This window comes from Panthera tigris, chromosome A1 (genome assembly GCF_018350195.1).
Source record: "Panthera tigris isolate Pti1 chromosome A1, P.tigris_Pti1_mat1.1, whole genome shotgun sequence".
NCBI classification, from domain to species: Eukaryota; Metazoa; Chordata; class Mammalia; order Carnivora; family Felidae; genus Panthera; species Panthera tigris.
In genome coordinates, this window is record NC_056660.1 from 176,387,413 (window position 1) to 176,412,418 (window position 25,006).

Here is a 25,006-nt window from a genome sequence, read left to right on the forward strand (position 1 = left end):
AGTCCTTCGAGCCCAAGACCTTCCAGAGACACTAGTGCGGGCCACTCCCAGAGGGAGGAGGGCAGAGGAACTCTAGGGTATAGAGAGAGGGCTTCTGTATCTGGATGGGGTCACTAGCAGGGGAGGTTCTGGGGTAGAGTTCTGAAGGGCAGCAGGGCTTAGGGTCTTTCTTTAGCCCCTTAGGTTTATCTTCTCTATGCCTAGCGGATGTTGGGTGCAGTTTTGTGTGGCGTGCCAAGCAGGTGGGCTCTGAATGGCCAAAAGTCTGCTGTTTGAGCTACACTTGAAACAGTTGGATGGGAGAAGTTCAGAGTTTGGCACCCGTGGGCTTCTGAGAGTTGACAGTCCAGCCTGCGGTAAAGACGTAAACAACATAGGGCTGGTGTACAGGTGCCGTCTCTGGCTTACTTACACAGCAGGTGCTGCGGCCAGGGCTGTGATGGCCGGTGCAGGCAAGCCTTGTAAACCGCTCAGTACTTGGTGTGGGGCAGCAAAACGGGGTCCTTGATGTTCTGACGTTCTGAAGAGCCACCGCGGTTTCAGGAAAGCCCTCATTTTCTTTTTTGGTCCCATGATGCCAGTAGGAACCACCCTACTTGTGGGACAGTGCTTCCGACTTTGATAGGAAGCCAAATCACTGTTCTGATGTACTGTGTGGGTAGTTACCAGTTTTCATAGATCAGGAACGCAATGAAATGAAATGAACATTCGTGTGGGTTGAGCACCACCCGCTGTGTGTCTTACAGGGCATGAAGTCTTCATCTGACGCCAGCTCCGTGCCTGTGGCTGAGCAGAAGGTCAATTAATAGACTTCCAGTGATAAAATGCCAGATGCTGTGTCTTAATAATAATGTATACATAAGGGATGTACAGTGGCCAAGGAGGGTCTCGTCCATTCTTCAAAGGAGTAAATAGTGACAGGAGGCTGTTCCTGTCTTCTTCATGGGGTTTCGTGAGCCCTTCCCACTGGCCCATTAGGAAGGCAGCAGTGCACTGTGAGCTGAACATAATGGTCTCCCAAGACCATTTCTGCCTCCATGGAATGGTTGCACACGTTTGGTAGAGGTGGAAGTGGAGGCCTGGAGAGGATTTGTTACCCGTCCCAAACCCCAGTGAAAGAGCTGGGTTCTAGTCTCAGTCTCTGGTTTCTCTGGTTCCTGGCTCCTGGCTGCATTCGCTTCTCGGTGTACCAGGCTCCTGGGAGCTAACATCTGATGCAGGAGAGGGCAGGGCAGCGCTCAGTGGCACTCTAGCCATTAGCATCTCACCAGGCCTCATGTCGTCCACAGACCGGGAGGCAGCCCTGTGGGAAATGGAGGAGCATCACCTACAGGAGAGGCACCAGCTGGTGAAGCAGCAGCTCAAAGACCAGTACTTCCTCCAGAGGCATGAGCTGGTGCGCAAGCACGAGAAGGTGAGGTCCCAACTTGGGCGGGGCATGGGGCTGCCACCAGAAGCTCTGGGAGGGCCAAGTGGGGCACCACTTGAGTACCATCTGTGCTCCCAAGAGGAAGCAGGCGTTGGTCATGATAAGGCCCTGGGAGATTCTGTGAGATGTCCTTCCTCCGATGAAAGGGCCAGGAATGGGGGAAGCCCTGCAGGGAAGCAGGTGGCAGCTCCCTCACTGACTTAGACACCTTAGTGTGTGCCTTTCACTTTTTTCCTCTTCTCCGTGACCTTTCCATTTCCCCCTAATCTCTCTCTTTCGCATGCATTCCCTTGGAATACTTTTAAGTCTCAACTTAAACACCACCTCTGCCAGGAAGCCTTCCTTACCTCCCTCAGACCAGGCAAGGGCCCCTGCTCTGTGTGGCCAGAGCACTCTTACTTCTATGTAATTGTCTTGATTTGGTCCCCTTAGTGGGAGCAGGGACAAACTGAGATCTGGAAGCACAATTAGTGGATAATTACAATTCCTAATCTAAATGCAATGATGGACAAACAGCTTTGGGCTGTGGCAGCTCTGAATAAGGGTGCTCAGCCTGGCTTGGAAGTCAGGGGAGGCTCCCTGGAGGAGGTGATACCCATGCCAAGTTTTGAAATACAAATAGGTGTTAGGTGAAGGAAAAACTCAAATTTATCATGACTTTTAAAAGTATGAATTGACATCTGCCATCAGTAGTGTACGTCTTGCTTTGAGGTATTAGCTTTAATGACATGCCAACCATTGATTAGATGCAAAGGCATTTAGAAGGTAAAAATCCAAAGCGTTACTAACAAAAAGTAACATTTTCTGTTCTCACTTAAAAAATTAACAGTAGAGGTAAAATGATGCCAGACTTGCTCTGCTGAGCATTCAGGGCCACGTGTGTCCTGGGCTCCCGAGCGGAGGGTGGCAGCCTTTGGCCTCTGATCACACCCCCGGCCCAGAGCACACCTGACCTCAGCCCCGGCTGGCTGTGCCCCCAGGAGCGGGAGCAGATGCAACGCTACAACCAGCGCATGGTAGAGCAGCTGAAGGTGCGGCAGCAGCAGGAGAAAGCACGGCTGCCCAAGATTCAGAGGAGTGAGGGCAAGACGCGCATGGCCATGTACAAGAAGAGCCTCCACATCAATGGCGCGGGCAGCGCCTCTGAGCAGCGCGAGAAGATCAAGCAGGTGGGGGCTCTGTGCGTGTACCGCAGTGGGGACAGATGCCGGTTTGGTGGGGCCGAAATACAGGCTGCAGTACGGGGTCTTGGAAGGGGGGTGTCGGTCACAGCCTGGAAGCCTCACAAGCCCCACGGCGAACGTCCCTCCGGCAGACAGAGGGGGAGGCTTGGTGTTGCTTTCTCATGCACGGTTCCCTTTCACACTGTGGTGCTTCGATCCTGCGGCTTCCTCTGCTGGTAAACCCCTTCTTCTCATCCACCAAGACCCCACTTGCATGTCACCCATTCGTCTTGGGGACATGGCGCTGGTGGCCCTGGGCTCCCGTGATTCCTGTGTGGTAACGCACATTGTCTTAGCACGTGGCACAGCACAACGTTGTGTCCCCACCAGCCTGGGTCTCCGCTCAGGAAGAGAGCATGGCCTGAATGGTGTAGGGCACTAGGGCTGTGCACAAACCAGCCCCTCTGACGGGGCTTTCTGGAATGGGGTGGGGGTAGGGGCCCCCCCACCCCCCCGCCACCAGCCAGGCCTGTGACCCTCTGAGGCACCCACCCTCCCTCTGTTCCAGTTCTCCCAGCAAGAGGAGAAAAGGCAGAAGTCGGAGCGGCTACAGCAGCAGCAAAAACATGAGAACCAGATGCGGGACATGGTGGCACAGTGTGACAGCAACATGAGCGAGCTGCAGCAGCTGCAGGTACAGGCCTCCCCGCCCCCCTTCTCGCATCGCCTCTGTTCCCGGGACCACAGACTCTACGGTAGGGAAGGACTCTCGTCAGACAAGCCCGGGCTAAAACGGTTCAATCCTGCCGTGTCATGCTGGCCAGATCCATCATCTTCCAAGCCATAGTTCCTGCATCCGTAAAATGGGGATGGGGTGGGGGTGAGCATTCCTGTTTGGTAGGACTGAGCTGAAAGTGCCGCGCCTGGGGCCTGGCAGCAGCCTGTGCTGGGCTTCTGGTTCATCACTGTGTCTTGGGACAAGGTGTCCAAGTTACTCCAATACCAAAACCGGACATTACAAGTAAGGAAGATGGCAAACAATGCCTCAACGAGATATTATTAGCAAATCGACTTCAACAATGTATAGAAAGAATTATACACCATGACCAAGTAGGCTTTATCCCAGGCTGGCTCAACATTCAAAAATCAGTGCAATCCGCAACATAACAGGCTAAAGAAAAATCACATGATCACAGCAACAGACGCAGAAAAAGCATTTGACAAAACCCAGCACTCATTCACAACAACACTCTCAGTAGAAACAGGAGTAGAGAGGAACTTCCCTAACTTGATAAAACCTACAGCTGATATCATCCTTAACGGTGAGAAGCGCAAAGCTTTCCCACTGAGATCAGGGAAGGCTGTCTTAGGTGTTGCCAGCCTCTTGGTGACCCCTTTCCGTCGGGAGATCCTGGCCTCTTCCAGTTTCCTGACTCCTGAGCTTGTCCCTGCCTGAAGGGCGCCACCCCAGGAGCTGGTACTTGGAGCCTCCTTGCAGCCGAGCAAGGCATTGTCATGCCTGAGGGATGGGCAGACTCAAACCCCTGTGACTTCAGGAAATTGCTCAGGCTTTTGCACCCATTTGGCAATTTCTGGAGACGCAAGGAGGCGTGGAGGAAACGTGACAGGCATTGAAGCCTGTCAGGTAGGGACTCTGTCATTTGTCACTGTAAATTTTAGCCAACTCCCTCAGCTTCTGCATCTGCTCACGGGGTGACTGGGAGGATTAACTGAGAGAACCCACAGAAAGTGCCAGGAGCCCAGCTTCTGGCAGGTCAAAGGTATTCCTGCTGTAGTATTATTTCTAACTAAACTGATTTCTAAACTCTCGGGAGCCTTGAGTTGAAATCCAAAATGAAAATCCCCCCAAGGTGTCCCACTCTTCCAACCCCAAACGATTGAGGTATCTGGAGGGAGACCCTTTCCTCTTGCTTTATAAATGCCTTATAAACCACAAGATTGATTCTCTGTGAGGATCAACAGGGACTTATCACTTCTGCCTTGCGAGAAATTCCAGGTAAATTTTGTGAGGTGGATGACTTACCTCAGAGAATAATAAAGTTGGGAGTGTCTCTGTCAGGTCCATATCCTCATCTTTACACAAATCTCTCCTGAGGAAATGATACATAATACAGAAAATTACATATATAATTTATATAAATATTTATACATACAGATTATCTGAGCTCTGACTGCCATAACAAAATACCAGTCTGGCGGCTTAAACAACAGTTTTGTTTCTCATAATTTTGGAACCTGGAAATCTAAAATCAGGTTGTCATTGTGGTTGGGTTCTGGCTCGCGCAGAGCCCTCTTCAGATCCTCTGTCCCCTTCCCTTTCTGCCCCATTCATGCTCTCTCTCAACAATGAATAAACATTAAAAAAGAAATAAATGTAATTATCTCCTAAAGGTCCCACCTCCAAATACCACCACATTGGGGGTTAGGGCTTCAACATATGAACCTTGGGGGGACACAATTCAGTCCATAGCACAAATGGTTAATACAATGCTATTTAACATAGTGAAAATTAAAAGCAACCTAAGTGACCAAAAATGGAGGAATATTTAAGTAGATTTGATGAATCTATGCTGTGGGATACTCTGTAGGCATTAAAATTTTCATTAAAAACAATGAAAAATGTTAATTCTTTAGAAGTTAATTAATGTTTACATTATAATGTTAAGGGTGGTGGGAAAGCAGGTTTCAGAATTGTATATAGAGGGTGAGCTAAACAACATTTAGGACAGAGGCTGCCAGAAAATCACATTTTTGCAGTGGCTGCCTCTAGTGGTGGGATTAGGACACATTTTTATTTATTATTAATAGTTTTACTGTTTTGTTAAAATGACATATATGTTCATGTTGAAGAATTCAAACAATGCAAAATAGCGCAAAGAAGTAAAGCGCAAATTACTGCAGATCCCACTACACAATAAGAACTATTAACCTGAATATTCTGAAATGTTCCTCCGAGCATCTCTTGGTATGTATTTATATGCATAGAGTTTCCTATAAATTACAACCAAAGAGAAGAAATAATAATAATTCTGTTGCCGTCACTGGCTACAGCATGAGGTATGTTTCAGCCTTCTGCACCTCTGCCTTCTAAGTTTTCTTACCTGTTCTGCCTGGAATTTGTTCCAGAATGAAAAGTGTCACCTCCTGGTAGAACATGAAACCCAGAAGCTGAAGGCCCTAGATGAGAGCCATAATCAGAACCTGAAGGAATGGCGGGACAAGCTTCGGCCACGCAAAAAGGTAACCACGTCTGGGCTCGTGGGCTCAATAGTAGGCTTTTCTCCATGTTGAGCCACAGGCATCTGCCTAGGATGTGAATATAGATAAGATACAGTTTACTTTAGGAAGTTGGTTCATGATTGTGGAGGGCTAGTAAGTCTGAAGTCTGCAGGGCAGGTTGTAGGCTGGAGATCCAGGAAAGAGTTGATGTTGCAGTTTTGAGGCCCACCCGTGTTAGGGAGGGTAATCTGCTTTACTCACAGTCTACTGAGTTAAATTTTAATCACATCTAAAAATTCCTTCACAGTGACATCTTGATGGGTGTTTGACCAAACAACTGGGTACCGTGTCTTGCCAGGTTGACACATAAAATTAACCATCACAGGGCCTCAGTGTGGTCATTTGTAAAGTGGAGATGTGAATATTGTACCGTGTGATGCAAAAAAGTCATCAGCCTGTAGTACAGACCAAGGACATACTCATTTCCTTCCGCCCCTAAGCTCTCTGAGGAGAGAGCTGCCTTAATTACCCTTGATCACATGTCTTGAAACCCTGAGGTTTGTTCTGCCATCATACATCAGCTCTGCTCGCTTTCACTGTGGTCTGGACAAGAGGCAGCTGCCCACCTCAGCTAAGTAATGGCCTTGGAAGTCCTTGAATTGAGGCTTCCCTAACCTGTGCTAATGGAGCTTTATGGCTGGCAGCTGGCCAGGGTCCTGGACCTTCCTGGCAGCGGGCCCATGTTCGTCATTTTCTGTAATCATGGCCTGTTGGGCCTTTTGATACTCGACACTCAAATCAATAATGCTCCTGCTGACATCGGTTGACTCTGGTATCAGGAAACAAACGTTCACCTGGTTCTCTTACCTGGTGGTTCTATACCCTTGGCACATCCTGAGAGTTTGAAGATGAATGGTCATGTTGCCTCTAGCAACTGCCTCCTATTTCAGGGGCACCTGGGTTTGGGGGAGGTACTGTGGTGTATGTCTGGGGAGCTGGCATTGGATTTTGCCTCTGGGGGCTGCTGTTTCGCAGAGTTCTTTGTAGAATTGTCTGTCATTAGCTACCTGGGTTACTGCTGGAACACTTAACCAGAGGTGATAGAAATGTTCTTTCACACTCGTGTTACAGTCAGTAATCTTGAGCTATACAGGGGAAGAGAGATGACTGTACACTGTGGAATATTTTTAGAAAACTTCAGACTTACTTCTTTCAAGTAAGTATAGAATATCTGGTAGCATCCATAAAGTGTTGCTTGGGTCACGACTGACACAGAATGTGGCCTCAGACCAGTCCTCCCTTCGCAACCTTTGCTTTTTAGGACTGTAAAATGTAGATAGAACATTTCTTCCCTTAAAGCATGTGTTAGTAAACTATTGTCCATGGGCAAATCTGGCCTACCATCTGTATTTGTAAATAAAATTTTATTGGAACACAGCCATGCTCATTCATTTACACATTGTCAGTGGCCGAGTTTGAAGTACAACGGCAGTTTGAGTAGTTGTGACAGAGACTTCACAGCCTGCAAAGCTGAAAATATTTATAATCTGGCCCTTTACAGAAAAAAGATTAGACTCCTGCCTTAGGTTATATACATGAATATATATGGTAGGTAGAAGAGAGTAGTGCTTAAGAGCACAGGTTTTGGATGAAGTCCTGGCTCCCCTATTACTAGCTATGAAACACGGGGCAAGTTACTAAAGCTCTCTGTTCAAAAAGTGGTAGCCGTTATAATTAAATTGTTATTCTTTAGCAGAGGTCACAGACTGATTATCCATGGGCTGAAATTGGCGTACAGGCATTAGGTTTGGCCAACATATAGAAATTTCAAAATTTTTTGGAAGTTGCCAACCTTTAAGTACAGGCATACTTTGTTTTATGGCGCTTCACAGATAATTGCATTTTTTTTCTCCCAAGTTTGTGGCAGCCCATGGTGAGTAAATCTACCAGTGTCCTTTTTCCAACAGCATTTGCTCACTCCATGTCTCTGTGTGTCTCTTTTGATAATTCTTGCAATATTTTAAACCTTTTCATTTTGTTATGGTAATCTGTGATCAGTGATCTTTGATGTTACTGTCATAATTGTTTTGTGACCACAAAAGATGGTGAACTGACATCAGGCACAGCAACATTTTCCTAGCTATGTCTTCTAAGGCAAGGGAAGCAAAAGCAAAAATAAACTATTGAGGCTACTCCAAACTCCACAAAGTTTTTTGCATAACGAATGAAGGAAACTGTCAACAAGATGAAAAGGCAACCTACTGAATGGGAAAAAAATGTTTGCAAATGATGTATCCAATAGGGGGTTGATATCCAAAATACATAAGGAACTTAATACCAATAATCTGATTAAAAATGGACAGTTTTCCAAAGACCTATATTTGACCAACCATACATGAAGAGATGCTCAACATCACCAATCCTCAGGGAGCTACAAATCAAAACCACAGATATTACCTTATACCTATCAGAAGGGCTAGGTATCAAAAAGAGCAGAAATTAACAAGTGTTGGCAGGGATGCAGAGGAAAAAGAACTTTTGTGCACTGTTGGTGGGAATGTAAATCTGTGCAGCCACTATGGGAAACAGTATGGAGGGTCCTTAAAAAATTAAAAACAGAGGGGTGCCTGGGTGGTTCAGTCGATTGAGCGTCTGACTTTGACTCAGGTCATGATCTCGCGGTTCGTGGGTTCCAGCCCCACGTCAGGCTCTGTGCTGACAGCTCGGAGCCTGGAGCCTGCTTCCAATCCTGTGTCTCCCTCTCTCTGCCCCTCCCCACTCATGCTCTGTTTCTCTGTCAAAAATAAATAAACTTTAAAATATATACATATTTTAAAAAATTAGAAATACCATATGATCCAGTAATTCCACTACTGGATATTTGGAAAACAAAACAAAAACATTAATTTGAAAAGCTATATGCACTCCTGTTTACTGCAGCATTATATATAATGGCCAAGATAGGGAAGTAACCCAAGTGTCCATCACTAGATAGATGACTGCATATATAACACATACACACACACAATGGAGTATTAGTCCTAAAAAAACAAGATTTTGCCATTTTGGACAACATGGATGGATCTAGAGGGTATTATGCTAAGTGAAATAAGCCAGACACAGAAAGACAAGTGCCATATGTTTCATTTATATGTGGAATCTAAACAAAGCAAACAAAAAGCAGGAACAAAACCCATGAATACAGAGAACTGATAGGAGGGGATGGGATAAAAATTACAGCGTTGGGAATATAGTCAATGGTAACAGCATTATATGGTGACAGATGGCAGCTACCCTTGTGAGCCCAGCATAGTGTACAGAGTTGTCACATCACTATGTTGTACACCTCACACTAACGTTGTGTGTCAACTATACTTCAACAGAAACAATAAAAAATGCATTTTATGGGGAAAAAAGATGGTGAACTGTTGTGTATTCTGACTATTCCACTGACTGACCATTCCTCCAGCTCTCTTCCTTTCTGCTCAGGCCTCATTCCATGAGACACGGTATTAGTGAAATTAATGAGGCCAGTGAATAACCCTACAGTGGCCTCGAAGTGGTCAAGTGAGAGGAAGGGTTGCATGTCTCTCGCTTTAAATCAAAAGCTAGACATGATCAAGCTTAGTGAGGAAGGCACGCTGAGACTTGAGATACTGTCCTTTCCCACCAAACAGCTACAGTCGAGTTGTGAATGCAAAGGAGAATTTTTTAATTAAAAGTACTACTTCAATGGATACATGAATGATAAGAAAGCTAAACAGCCTTACTGCTGAAAGGGAGAAGATTTTTATGATCTAGGTAAGATCAAACCAGCCACGAATTCCCTTAAGCTAGGCCTAATCCAGAGCAAGGCCCTAACCTGTCTTCGGTGCTATGAAGGCTGAGGTGAGAAAGCTGCAGAATAAAAGTCTGAAGCTAGTAGAGGTTGGTTCATGAGGCTTAACGAAAGACGCCGTCTCCAGAACGTGAAAGTGCAAGGTGAAGCAGCTAGTGTTGACGTAGAAGCTGCAGCACGTTATCCAGGAGATGCAGCGAAGGGAATTCGTGAAGTTGGCTACACTAGACAACAGATTTTCAATATAGATGAAACAGCCTTATGTCAGGAGAAGACTTTAGAGCTGGAGAGGAACAGTCCATGCTGGGCTTTAGAGCTTCAAAGGACAGGCTGATTCTCTCTTGTCAGGGGCTAGTGCGGCTATTGACTTCAAGTGGAAGCCAGTGCTCATTTGCCGTTCTGAAAATCATAGGGCCTTTTAGAATTATGCTCTATCCTGCCTGTGTTGTATAAATGGAACGGCAAAGCCTCGATGATAGCACATCTGTTTACGACATGGTTTACTGAGTATTTCAAACCCGCTGTTGATATCTTCTGCTCATTGGCAGTGTGCCTGGTCACCCAACAGCTCTGATGGAGATGTACAACAAGATTATTATTTTTTTAAAAAAGATGAATGTTGTTTTCATGCTTGGTAACACAATATCTATTCTGCAGCCCGTGGTCAAGGAGTAGTTTTGACTTTCCAGTGTCATTATTTAAGAAATACAATTTCGTGAGGCTATAGCTGCCATAGGTAGTGATTCCTCTCATGGATCTGGGCAAAGTAAGCTAAAAACCTTCTGGAAAGGATTCACCATTCTAGATGCCATTAAGTACATTCGTGATTCATGGAAGAGGTCAAAATATCAACATGAACAGGGCTTTGGAGGAAGTGGGTGACTTTGAGGGGTTCAGGACTTCAGTGGAGACAGTAACTGTGATGTGGTGGAAATGGCAAGAGAGAAGTGGAGCCTGAAGATGTGGTGGGCTTGCTATCGTCTCAGGATAAAACTTGAACAGAAGGAGGAACTGCTGATGATGGATGAGCAAAGAAAACGGTTTCTGGAGGTGACATCTACTCCTGGTGAAGACTGTTGAAATGCCAGGAAAGGATTTAGAATATCTCATGAAGTTAGTTGATAAGGCAGAGGCAGGGTTTGAGAGGACTGACTCAAGTTTTGGAAGAAGTTCTACTGTGGGTAAAATGCTGTCAAACAGCATCACAGGCTACAGAGAAATTGTGAAAGGAAGGGTCCATCAATGTGGCAAACTTCATCATTGTCTTATTTTAAGGAATTGTATGTGAACTATACCTCAGTAGTAAAAATTAAGAAATAACTACATTTACCCTGGTGAGCACAGCATAATGTACAAAACTGTCGTCACTATGTTGCACACCCAAAACATAACATTACATGTCAATAATAAAAAAATTGCCACAGCCACACCGTCAGCAGTCACCTCGTTCAATCAGCAGCCATCAACACTGAGGCAAGACACTCCACGAGCAAAAACGTCATGAACTGCTGAAAGCTCAGATGACGTTTAGCACTTTTTAGCAATAAAGTATGTGCTAATTATGGTACATACATTTTTTTTAGACACGGCTATTGCACACTCAGACCACAGTGTACTATAAACATAACTTTTTATAAACAACTTTCATATGCATTAGGAAATCAGAAAATTCATTCGTGTATCATGATACTTACTTTATTGCAGTAGTCTGGTACCAAACCCACAGTATCTCCGAGGGAATGCCTGTGTAAGGGAATTTTTCATAAGAATCTGGGTTTCCAGTTTCTTTTGTGAATCCAGGAGCTCTGGCCACACTGGGCTCATTGTACCACGTGACAGACATCAGCTGGAGCTGAAAAGAAACCGCCGTCTTCAGACACAGTGTGTGCTCTTCACCTCACCGCAGTCCTCCTCACTCCCTATTGCCTCACACCCAGCTCTCTTTCTTCATTCAGTTCATCTGGCTGGCTCCCATAGGCACTGGATTTCGTAACATGTTACAAGAGCTCACAGTACCACTTTTATCTTGCTTATATATAATGTTTGCTTACCACAAACACTTTTAACACTAATATATCCGGGGGCACCTGGGTGGCTCAGTCAGTTAAACGTCCAACTTCATCTCGGGCCATGATCTCATGGCTCGTGAGTTTGAGCCCCATATTGGGCTCTCTGCTGTCAGCACAGAGCCTGCTTCAGATCCTCTGTCCCCACCTCTCTCTCCACCCCCCCTCCCCTGCTGCTTCTCTCTCTCTCTCTCAAAATAAAAATTAAAAAATGTATTTTTTTTAAGATTAAAAAAATGTTTAACGTTTATTCATATTTTAAGAGAGCAGAGCATAAGTGGGGGAGGGGCAGAGAGAGAGGGAGACACAGAATCTGAAACAGGCTCCAGGCTCTGAGCTGTCAGCACAGAGCCTGACGCGGGGCTCAAACTCACAGACCGTGAGATCATGACCTGAGCTGAAGTAGGATGCTCAACCCACTGAGCCACCCAGGCGCCCCTAAAAAACATAATTAAAAAAATGCTAATACATCTGGCAAAGGAGAACTTCAACCAAGACACTAGACACTTGCTCTGAGTTACCAAATGGGCTTTTACAACACAGAGAACCCGTTGTACTGCAGGTTTTCAGAATCACAGTGTCAGGGGATGGTGGGAAGGCACATGATTTTTGAAGACAACTCCCTAGGTGATTTCTGTGGGGCAGTATCCTCATTAGGAACACAATGTACTTGGACATTCTGGCCCTGTCCTCCCACCTGCCCCCAATCACCCACTGTTAAATCTGTCCATTTTCTACCTTGGGTCTTTCTCCATTCGATTGTTTTCCTGCCAGGAGACTGGCATCTACCGCCCCCCCCCCCACCCCATTGAGATGGCATTTCACCAAACCGTGGCCCTTGATCCACAACAAAATCCTGCATGGTTGTGACAGAAGGAAGCTAGAGGTGGTACCTGTCTTCTGGGTGATGCACTCTGGGAAAGGAAAGATGGAAGACCGAGTTACCCATGCAGCAAAGGCTTGTTGGGAGGGAAGGGAAATTTCTAGAGGAAGCCACTTTGGTCGGGGTCCTGTGTTTGGGAGATCCATGCCAATGGCATCTGACTGCACCCTCTCTCTGTCCTAGGCTCTGGAAGAAGATCTGAACCAAAAGAAGCGAGAGCAGGAGATGTTCTTCAAACTGAATGAGGAGACAGAATGCCTGAACCCTACCACCCCAAACAAGGCCACCAAGTTCTTCCCCTATAGCTCTGTGGATGCTTCTTAACAGCCACCTGGGGCTGTGGCTGGCAGGTTGGCGGGCCTCCAAGGCCCTCCCATTCTCTGTGAACAAGTAACTCAGGACCCCCCCCCCCCCCCCCGCTTCCCTCTTGCTTCCAGGCCAACTCGCATCTAGCCCCTTGCCTTGTGCTACCCCAGCTATGCCCAACAGACCCACCCCAGTATTCCTTAATTCTCGCTCACTCATGGAGGGCGAGGTTTTATTATGTGTTGCCTGATCCTAATGTATGTCCCCTCTGAGCCCCACATCCCTTCAAGGTGTCAGTGATTTGGGCTGCTAGTGGGGTCACGGCCCGGGAGGAATGGTGTTCTGCAGCCTTGAGGCCCTCCTGCTTGCCAAAACGTCAGTTTTGCTATCTGTGGGCACAAAGCGCTACCATCAGTCACCATGAGTTTGTCCATATTGTGATTCTTGGTGTGGTGTCAGACAAGAACACGGCTCCTAACAGCCATTTCAGTTCCTAGCGAAGCCCGTCCTGCTGCCAGCTGCTCAGGGGCTGCCCTCATTCTTCCAGTAGCCCCCAATTTGCTTCCCTCTTGAGACAAGGCTGTGTCTACAATAGTGGGCTGGAGGAGAGCCTGAATCATTCATTCTGCTGGCCTTGGGTGTTTCTTGCCATCTTGTGTCCCTCTGCCTGCACACACATACGTACACAAGGCTTGGTCCCGTGGCATTACCCAGGCTTGCCTCTGCTCTGGGCCTCTTGTGCCAGGTGGGTTGAAACATACTCATTGCCTGAGCCTGTGCCACTGAGCATGTTTAGGTGGAGCCATTGGTTTGAAGGGTGCTGGGTACTGGCACAAGATGGTATATAGGCTGAACTGCCGGTCTGTGATTCCCTTTGGCGCCTACACTGGATGCTGTGTTCAGGGATAAATTCCTCACCACACAAGACTTTCACAGCCTAGGCTGTTCCCTTCTCATCCTTGCCCATCCTGTCTGCAGGCTGTTTCCCTCTGCCCCTCCTAGCAGGAGTCTGGCCTCATACTTGAGACAGAGGCTGGTAGTCGCTGGGATTTCTGTTCAGGAAGAAAAAACATCAGGGAGAAATGCAATGCTTCCTGCCCCCAGCAACAGAGCAGATGCAAAGCTGCTTCTTCTCAGATGGAATCCTGGGCCTTCGGGTTATTCAGCTGGCCACCCACAGATTCTGATCCCACAGGCTGCAGGATGTAGATAAAAAGTAATGCTCAAACAGGCATTCAGTTTATCTACAAAGAAAGGTTTTTTCACTTTGATTTCTAACTTGAAACAAATATAAACAAATGGCTTCTATAGGACGATAACCTGCTTTAAATAAACAAAACAGAAAACTGAAGGCGAGTTTGAGGAATCATGGATGATGTGTTAAGTCTGGGTACTGTTTTGTCATGATGGAGTGGCTGACATCCCAGGAGGACTTTTTCCTTCTTCACTCCTACACGTTAAGGTTTGACACTTTGTCCTACAGCAATTCTCTGCAAGTTTCTTGGCACTGGTTGTAACTGGATCTTGGAGAGGGAGGGTTGCCATTCAGTAAGAAGGGACTTAGGGTTCCCAAGGCTTACATATGCAGTGAAGATGCTCTGCGGGCTGTGGGAACGCAGTGGTCCTCTTAAGTTGGTGAACATTTGAGCTTGCCTGCTTCAGTATTTGACCCAGATGCAGCAGTTTTCTGGTCTCACACAGATGAGACCAGTGAAACAATTGTCCCCTTTTATTCTTTTTGGTGCACAGGTGCCGGGAAAATGTAACCTAGCAGCAGTGTAATTACAGAACACTGTCCGAGTTCCACCAGCAAATGGTCAGGCAGGGCTGATTTGGGTTTTGTTTACACTATTGCCTGGGGTGTGAGAAGGGGCATTTACATGAAATGACGGTTTCGTGGTTTCGTGGTTCAGACGAAAGTCTTTGATCATTCCCCTATCTGGCTTCTCATTCACATTTGAATCTTATTCAAGAGTTGCTGCTTTCCTGTTCAGTGCTGCCCAAGTCCTGATGGCTCCCCTGTCCTTTCTGGATGGGGGCCGGTTGGATCCTCCAGCCTCATGATTGAGCCAACACGCATGCCCACCAGTGAGAAGGCCCACGCAGTATTCCGCATGCCCCGTGCTGATGTTTCCTCGGGAAGGGACAGATGGAACTGTTTCTTGTTTTCAGTCCGTTTTTGGCAGAGTAAATATAACTAACTTATATTTTCCCTTTATAAAGGATAGAAGTTATTTTTATGTAGTTTCAAAACTTTATACAAAACTTTTGTAAAATGTTCTCTACAAAGTTTAACTGCAAGAATGTAAATATGCTTCTAATAAAATAGCAAAAGGAGAGAAACCCTATTTGCATTTGTGCTTGTTCTCTCGGGTGGGGTGGAAACAGCACGGCAGACTTAGCCACGTTTGACAGGCAAGAAAGGGTTTACCATCTTCTCCGTGCACTGGTGCTTTCCAGGTCACACGGCCAGTCAGACCTTGGGGTGGGTTTCTGTTTTGAAAGGAGTTATATTGGGTGTGTGTTCTCTACAGACATTGAACGACATTCGCATTCAACAATAAACATTTGGCCCCCAGGAGTTTCCAAATACTAACTTACTGAATCCTTTTAACAACCTGTGAGGAAGACATTGTCATTCCCATTTTATAGAGGAGCAAATAGATATGAAGCAAGGGTAAGGTCAGGCTGAACTTCACCACACTGGTAAATGATGCCTATGAAATTCAAATTAGACCTTCTGAGGTGCTGTCTCCACCACACCTCCTCTCCCACTCTCAGCTACCCATTACACTAAGAGTCATGCACTTAACTATCAGCTGCTATATTTAAAAGCATTTTTCTGCCATGCTTCTAAAACCCCATTCAGGGATTCTTAACCTGGGGTCTAAAGACCTCCCCTATCACCAGCAAGGGGTCCGAGGGTAGAATTCAGGGTGTCTTTGTTCCTGGATGGGAAAAGATGTGGTTTTTAGTTTGATTAAGCTCTAACTGAAATTCAGTATTTCCTTTCTGTATGGATGCAGGCAACCAGCTCTGTTAGGACAAGTGGTACCTGAGACTGTGTCAGCAATAGAATTCAGAGATTTCATCTCATGTTACTGCTGTGCAAACACCTCCAAATTTTGTTCATCGCTTTGAAATAACAGTAGTTATTGGACTAATTGTTAGCTCCTGTTATTTAAGATTGAGATATTCAGGGGCACCTGGGTGGCTCAGTTGGTTAGGCATCCAACTTTTGATTTTGGCTCAGATCATGATCTTACAGTTCATGAGATCAAGCCCCAGGTGGAGCCTGGTTGGGATCCTCTCTCTCCCTCTCTCTGTCCCTCCCCCGCTCAAAATAAACATTAAGAGAAATTGAGGTGTGCATATTACATTACATACACAGATCACATCTATAAGTCAATATATATATATATATATATATATATATATATTTTCTAATATTTTGGTACCTATATTTCATTATGATAGGTTTCACTTGTAATCTATGTGCTTTACATTGTGCATCTGAAAGTATTCTCAGAAGGGGACTGCATTCTTGGTGGAATGCCTTCAAATTAAGGACCTCTACTGTGTCTGCAGCCCTGAGCTGACACTGTCCTAGAAACCTGCTGACCAGCAGGTGGTGGTCCACTCTCAGGGTGTCTCATACGTCTGTGACTTGGTGTGTTGGGGCAAGGGGTGCAGTGCAAGCAAACAGCAGCTGGCATGCCTCCCATTAAGGGACAGAAAAATGACTGGGGTTCCCAGGAAAAAGGATTCATGAGACTGATGAAGAAGATAATCCATCAAAGGATACATGGAACTTGAGAAATGAGATCGTTCCACATTAACTGAGCCCTCTTATGCACTAAGTGCTTGAGGTGCTGAAATGAGTAAGACATTGACATGGTCTTCAAAATACTTGTCCTGCTGAGGAAACAGATCTGGAGAAAGAGTGTCAGTTCAGGCTGATGGAGCCTTGGAGAATGAGGGAAGAGCTCTCAGAGATGGTGATGCAGAATCTGGGAGGACTAGTTACTATGTGCCAGAACACATTCAGGGACTGGGTTGTGAAGTGGTTTATGAGCCATGAGGCTGGAGAGAACAGGGCCAGACCCATGTACCTGGGCTCAAGCTGACCCTTACCATCCCAAGGTCAGTAAGAAATCTGGGAAAGAGTTTACTCAGGGGAAGTACAGTTGAAATCATGACTGCAGCAACTCAAGAGACCAGCCGAGGACAGAGATTAACATTGATGCTGGTGGGAATGATGGCCCACAAAGGCTGGAGGCTTTAGGAAGGAAAGGACAGAAGGTAGACCCCATAAGGGCAGGGAGTAAGACTCTAGGTGATCCCTAAACACCTAGAACCCAGCATGTTGCCACACTGAGTTACTCCGTCTGGGCTCCTTGTGCCACAAAGGATCTGAAAAGGGAGCAGCGGTGGCCTGGGGGCTGTAGACTGGATGTATATCAACCTAGTATGGTACCAGGGATGTTCACTAGGTCTGACTAACCAATGTGTTGCCAGTTAAAAACAAAACTGAGAGAACATCCACTTCCAGTGATGGCAGACTAGGTAATTCAAACCAGTCCTCTAAAGCTGAGGACAATTAGAAAAGCTGGACGAAAATATTCAACACGTCTACTTGAAGGTGCAAGAAAACTATAAGATAGTGAAGACTTACAAAGCCCGGATTGAAACAAGGACAGAACGGGGCGCCTGGGTGGCTCAGTTGGTTGAGTGTCCGGCTTTGGCTCAGGTCATGATCTCACAGTTCATGGGTTTGAGCCCCACATCGGGCTCTGTGCTGACAGTTCGGAGCCTGGATCCTGCTTCGGATTCTGTGTCTCCCTCTCTCTCTGCCCTTCCCCCATTCACACGCTGTCTCTGTGTCTCTCAAAAATGAATAAACGTTAAAAAACTTAAAAAAAAAAAAAAAAAAAAAAAAGAAACGAAACAAGGACAGAAGGCCAGAGAGATGATTCTGGTGCTTTACCCTGAGAACATTTGCTGATCCTAGAGAGGGTATAAATGTGAACCTGACCAGAGTGCCAGGATTTCTGCAAGGAGAATTTGTACATGTAGTCAGTGCACTAGTCGCATCCTGTGTCCCAGTTTTTTTGGGCTGCTACTCTCAGGATGCCTCTTGATTGCCTGGATCTGGGGGCTGAAGTGGGGGGAGGTTGTGTTCCAGGGTCCCATGGGACTATAACAACTGGAGACAGTTCACGGCAGGCTATCATTCCCAGAATACTACTGCACAGACAGTAAATTAAAACACACCCCTAGTTTTTCTGTGAAAGAGGTTCAAATGGTTGTTCTGGAGCTGTGGCCTGAGGGGCAGGCTTTAGGTTTAGCACACATCTAGAGGCCTATGGAGGTGCCTATGTAGGCTGGGGGAATACCACCTTTGTGCTCTCCCTCTGCCTTGCTCCAGCTCTCTAGTATCTCCCAGAAACGAACATATACACTTCTCTGGAGCCCTGATTTTTGCTAATGTCATCCACGGAACACCTCCAGATCACCTTGTCTGGTGGCCAGCAGGGTTCATGCTTGTGGTCTCACAGTACTGTATATATTTGCATACTCAAAAGCTGCTACCTGAAGGTCTGGCTTCCAATCAGCCTGAATCTAGACGCTGAGATCCCCTACTTTAGGATGGACAGAGCTTGGTACACCCTCAACAAAGAGAGCTTTACATTAAAAATAAAATAGGCTGCATGGAAAATCATAAAGGTTCAAGAGCTAGACAAGGCTGAACAATAATATTCATCTCTTATACAAGGCCACTCCTTCAAGACTAGAAGAGGTGGTTGTTTCACTTAATACATAGAAACAAACACAGAGTCAAGCAAAATCAGGAAATAGGAATATGTTCTAAACAAAAGAAAAAGATAAAACCTTAGAAAAGAAGTCTTAATGAAATGTGTAAGTAATTTGCTTGATGAAGAGTTCAAAGTAATGGTCATAAAGATGTTCACCCAATTTGGGAAAAGAAGGATGCTCACGCAACTTGGAAGAAGAATGGATGAGCACAGTGAGAACTTTAACAAATGGATAGAAAATATAAGAAAGTACCAAATAAGCCTCAGAGCTGAAGAATACAATAACTGAACTGAAAAATACACTAGAGGGATTCAACAGCAGACTAGATGAAGCAGAAGATCAGTGAACTCAAACACAGGGCAGTGGAACTCCCCAATCAGAGCAGCAAAAATAAAAAAAAAAAATTGAAGAGTGAAGACAGCTTAAGGGATTTACAGGACAACATCAAGTGGACTAACATTTGCATTATAGAGGTTGCAGGAAGAGAAGAAAGGGGCAGAAATTTTAGTTGAAGGAAGTAAGGCTGAAAACTTCCCTAAGCTGGAGAAAGAAATGAACACCCAGATCCAAGAAACCCAGAGAATTCCAAAGAGATAAACTCAAAAGACCCCACACCAAGACATATTATAATTAAAATGTCAAAAGTTTGGGGCGCCTGGGTGGCTCAGTCGGTTGAGCGTCCGACTTCGGCTCAGGTCACGATCTCACGGTCCGTGGGTCCGTGGGTTCGAGCCCCGCGTCGGGCTCTGGGCTGATGGCCCAGAGCCTGCGGCCTGCTTCCGATTCTGTGTCTCCCTCTCTCTCTGCCCCTCCCCCGTTCATGCTCTGTCTCTCTCTGTCTCAAAAATAAATAAAAAAGTTAAAAAAAAAAATAAAAAAATAAAATGTCAAAAGTTTAAGCAAGGAGAGAAATCTTAAGAGCAGCAAGAAGAAAACCAACTTGTTATGTACAAAGGAACCTCCATTAGACTCTCAGCAGATTTTTCAGCAGAACCATTGCAGGCCAGAAGGAGTGGCATGATACATTCAAAGTGCAGAAAGAAAAAAACCTTCCAACCAAGAATACTCTATTTGGCAGAGTTATCATTCAGAATTGAAGCAGAGAGAGTTTTCCAGGTGAGCAAGGCTAAAGGAATTCATTATCATTAACCTGACCTTAGAAGAAATGCTAAATGTACTTTATACACTGAAAAGAAAGGGTGCCAATTAGTAACAAGAAACCATATGAAAGAATAAATCTTACCAGAAAGGTAAATATACAGTAAAGGTAGTGGATCAATCATTTATAAAGTTAGTATGAAGTTTAAAGAAAAGCAGTAAAATACTACAATAATTAGTCAAGTAATACACAAGATAAGTATAAAATTGTGACAACAAAAACATAAAACAGGCTAGGGGAGAGTAAAAACATAAAGCTTTAAAATGGATTCAAATTTAAGGTGTTATCAACTTAAAATAGAGTGTTATGAATATAGGTTGTTGTATATAAGCCTCCTGGTAACCACAAAGCAAATACCTATAGTAGACACAATAAAGATCATGAGTAAGGAACCTGAGCATACCACTAAAGAAAGTCATCAAGCCACCAAGGAAGAGAGCAAGAGAAGAAAGGAAGAGACAGAAACTACAAAACAACTAGAAAACAATGAACAAAATAACAATAGTTACATACCTATCAATAACTACTTTAAATGTAAAAGGACTAAATTCTTTAATCAAAAGACAGAGTGGCTGAATGGAAAAAAAAAAAAATAAATAAAACCCAACTACATGATGTCTACAAGAGACTCACTTCACATGTAAAGGACACACACAGACTAAAAGTAAAGGGATGAAAAAAGATGTTCCACACAAATGTAAACCAAAATAAAGTTGGGGTAGCTATAATTGTATTTAAAAAATCCCACTTTGGGGTGCCTGGGTGGCTCAGTTGGTTGAGCATCTGACTTTGGATCAGGTCATGATCTTGCGGTTCATGAGTTCGAGTCCCACGTTGGGCTCTGTGCTGACAGCTCAGAGCCTGGAGCCTGCTTCAGATTCTGTGTCTCCCTCTCTTTGCCTGTCCCCACTTGTTCTCTGTCTCTGTCTCTCTCTCAAAAATAAATAAACATTAAAAAAATTAAAAAATAAAACCTACTTTAAACCAAAAACATAATAAGAAACAAGGGCACATTATATAATGATAAAGGACTCAATTCAATAAAAATATATAACTTTTTAAAATATTTATAGACCCAACACAGGAGCACCTAAACATATAAAGGAAATATTAACACACCTAAAGGGAGAAATAGCAACACAATAATAGTAAGGGGTGTTAATATACCACTTACATCAATAGATAGATCATCCGGAGAGAAACTCAATAAGGATAAATCAGCCTTAAATAACATGTTAAACCATACAGATTTAACAGATACATATGGAACATTCCATCCAAAAGCAACAGAATAACATACATGGAATGTTCTACAGAATAGATCATAGTTTAGTCCACAAAACAAGCCAATAAATTAAGGATATTGAAATCATATCAAGCATCTTTTCCAACCACAATTGAATGGAACTAGAAATCAATTACAAGGAGAAAACTGGAAGGGTGCCTGGGTGGCTTAGTCAGTTAAGCATCTGACTTTGGCTCAGGTCATGATCTTGCAGTCCATGACTTCAAGCCCCACATCAGGCTCTAGGCTAACAGCCTGGAGCCTGCTTTATATTCTGTGTCTCCCTCTGTCTCTGCTCCTCCTTTGTTCGTGCTCTCTCGCTCTCTCTCTTTCTCTCAAAATAATAAACATTAAAAAAAAAAACCCTGGAAAATTCACAACTATGTGGAGATTAAATCACATGCTACTGAACAACCAATGAGTCAAGAGAAATAACAAAAATTTGTTGAGACTAAATAAAATGGAAATACAATATCCCCAAATTTATGAGATACAATAGAAGTAGTTCTTTTTAAAAAAAATTTTTTTTTAACATTTTATTTATTTTTGAGACAGAGAGAGACAGAGCATGAATGGGGGAGGGGCAGAGAGAGAGACACAGAATCGGAAGCAGGCTCCAGGCTCTGAGCCATCAGCCCAGAGCCTGACGCGGGGCTCGAACTCACGGACCGCGAGATCGTGACCTGAGCCAAAGTCAGACGCTCAACCGACTGAGCCACCCAGGCGCCCCTAATGGAAGTAGTTCTAAGAGGGAAGTTTATACTGATAAAGGCCTATATCAAGAAACAAGAAATATTTCAAATAAATGTTTGAACTTGACACCTCAAGGAACTAGAAAAAGAACAAAATCCAAAGTTAGTAGAAGGTAGGATATAACGAAGATCAGAGTACAAATAAATGAAATAGAAACTAAAAAGAAGGGGGAGGGGGTGCCTGGATGGCTCAGTCATTTGAATTTCTGACTCTTGGTTTCTGCCCAGGTCATGATCTCACAGTTTTGTGGGTTCAAGACCTGTGTCTGGCTCTGTGCCAGCAGTGCAGAGCCTGCTTAGGATTCTCTCTTTCTCCTACTCTGTCTGCCCCTCCCCTGCTCATGCTGTCTCTCACAAAATAAATAAAACTTAAAAAAAAAAAAAAAAACTAAGAAGACAATAGAAAAGATAAATGAAACTAACAACTGGTTCTTTGGAAAGATTAAAATGGCACACCATTAACTAGACTTAGTCTCACCAAGAAAAAGACAAGGGTTCAAATGAAATCGGAAATGAAAAAGGAGACATTACTGATACCACAGTAATACGAACACCAACAAATTGGACAAGCTGGTAGAAAAGAAAAAATTCCTAGAAACACACAGCCTTAGAGGACCGGATCACGAAGAAATAGAAAATCTGAATATACCAATTGCTAGTAAGGTGAGTGATTAGTAATCAAAAACCTCCAAACAACAACAATAAGAACAGCAAAACAAAACAAAACCAAAAAACCTCCCAAGAAATAAAAGTCCAGGACCAGATGGTTTCACTGGTGAATTCTACCATCCTAAGAGTTCATACCAATCCTTCTCAAACTCTTCTGAAAAACTCAAGAGGAAAAGACTTCCAAACTCATGTTATGAGGCCAGTATGACCCTAATACCCAAACCAGACAAAGATTCCACAATAAAAGAAAATTACAGGCCAGTATCATTGATGAACATAGATGCAAAAATCCACAACAAAACATTAGCAAACCAAATTCAACAATACACGAAAAGGATCATATGCCATGATCAAGTGGGATACGTACTAGGGATGCAAGGATGGTGCAACATCCACAAATCAATCATGATACACAACATTAACAAAGCCAAGGATAAAAATCATATGATTGTCTGAATAGATGTGGAAGAAGCGTTTGACAAAATTCAACATCCATTCATGATAAAAAAAAGTCTTGACAAAGTGGGCTTGAGGGGACATACCTCAACATAGAAAGGTCATAATATGACAAGCCCACAGCTAATATCACACTTAACAGTGCTTTTAAGATCAGGAATAAGACAAGGACGCCCATTCTTGCCAGTTTTTTTCAACACAATACTGGAAGTCCTAGCCAGAGCAATTAGGCAAGGAAAAAAAAAAGCATCTAAACTGGAAAGCAAGAAGAAAATGACCACTATTTGGAAATGACATGATACTGAATGTAGAAAACCCTAAAGATGCCACACACACACACACACACACACACACACACACACACACACACACACACAAAGTGCCTGTTAGACCTAATAAATTAAGGTAAGTTCCAGAATATAAAGTATGCAAAAAAGCTTCTACACATTAATAACAGACTATCAGAAAGAGAAATTAAGAACACAAGTCCATTTACAATTGTATGGGGGCGCCTGGGTGGCTCAGTCGGTTAAGCGTCTGACTTCAGCTCAGGTCATGATCTCGCAGTTTGTGAGTTCGAGCCCCGCGTCGGGCTCTGTGCTGACAGCTCAGAGCCTGGAGCCTGCTTCAGATTCTGTGTTTCCCTCTCTCTGCCCCTCCCCCACTCGTGTTGTTTCTCTCTCACTCAAATAAGTATTAAAATTAAAAAAAAATTGTATGAAAAAGAATAAAATACCTAGGAATAAATTTAACCAAGGAGATAAAACACCCATACACTGAAATCTATGAGATACTGATGAAAGAAAATGAAGAGGACACAATTAAGTGGAAAGATATTCCATGCTCATGGCTTAGAATATTGTTAAAATGTCCACACTACCTAAAGCAATCTACAGATTTAATATAATCCCTATCAAAATTCTAACATCATTTTTTACAGATATAGAACCAACAACCCTAAAATTTGTATGTAACCATAGAAGACCTTGAATAACAACAGCAATCTTGAGAAAAAAAGAACAAAGCCAGAGGCATCACAATCCTTGACTTCTAACTATATTACAGGGCTAAAATAATCAAAACAGTATGGTGTTGGCATAAAAACAGCCACAAAGATCAATGGAACAGAACAGAGAGCCCACATGTATGGTCAATTAAGTTATGACAAAGGACCCAAGAATATAAAATGGGCAGGACAGTCTCTTCAGTAAATGCTGCTGGGGAAACTGAATAGCCACAAGGATAAAAATGAAAAGTAGATGACTATCGGGGCGCCTGGGTGGCTCAATCAGTTAAGCATCTGACTTCACCTCAGGTCGTGATCTCATGCCTCGTGAGTTTGAGCCCCATATCAGGCTCTGTGCTGACAGCTCAGAGCCTGGAGTCTGCTTCAGATTCTGTGCCTCCCTCTCAGTCTGCCCCTCCCCTGCTCACACTCTTTCTCTCTCTCTCTCTCAAAAATAAATAAACATTAAAATATTTAAAAAAAGAAAACTAGGTAACTATTTTACATTATATATAAAACTAACTCAAAATGGGTAAAAAAGGCTTGAATGTAAGACATGAAACCATTAAACTCCTAGAGGAAAACAGGCAGTCAGTTCCTTAACATTGGTCTTGGTGAGGATTTTTTTGGATCTGACACCAAAAACAAAGGCAACAAAAGTAAAAAAATAAAAAGTAAACAAGCAGAACTATATCAAACTGAAAACCTTTTGCAAATCATATATAATAAGGGCCTAAAAATCCAAAATTTATTAAAAAAACTCATACAACTCAATAGCAAGAGTCAATCTGATTAAAAAGTGGGCAGAGGACCTTAATAGACATTTTTTCTTTTTTCAAGTTTATTTATTTTTGAGAGAGAGTGAGCAAACAGGGGACAGGCAGAGAGAGAGGGAGAGACAGAATCCCAAGCAGGCTCCACATTGTCAGTGCAGAGC

General features: G+C 44.1%; 1 protein-coding gene and 1 long non-coding RNA gene across 2 annotated transcripts in view; one reads left to right on the top strand and one right to left on the bottom strand.

The window, feature by feature from the left end:
- Positions 1–13,007, top strand: part of STK10 (serine/threonine kinase 10) — a 114,497-nt gene extending 101,490 nt beyond the window's left edge. The window contains exons 15-19 of the mRNA XM_042992338.1: positions 1,290–1,414; positions 2,410–2,598; positions 3,161–3,286; positions 5,740–5,853; positions 12,803–13,007. Coding sequence (XP_042848272.1) covers positions 1,290–1,414; positions 2,410–2,598; positions 3,161–3,286; positions 5,740–5,853; positions 12,803–12,943 — 695 coding nt within the window. The 3' untranslated portion in view covers positions 12,944–13,007. The remainder of the gene's footprint in view (positions 1–1,289; positions 1,415–2,409; positions 2,599–3,160; positions 3,287–5,739; positions 5,854–12,802) is intronic.
- LOC122240361 overlaps positions 3,280–25,006 on the bottom strand; it is a 59,383-nt gene continuing 37,656 nt past the window's right edge. Inside the window, exons 2-4 of the long non-coding RNA XR_006219971.1 lie at positions 11,365–11,522; positions 5,715–5,919; positions 3,280–4,703 (exon numbers count right to left, since the gene is read on the bottom strand). This is a non-coding gene — a long non-coding RNA (uncharacterized LOC122240361). The remainder of the gene's footprint in view (positions 4,704–5,714; positions 5,920–11,364; positions 11,523–25,006) is intronic.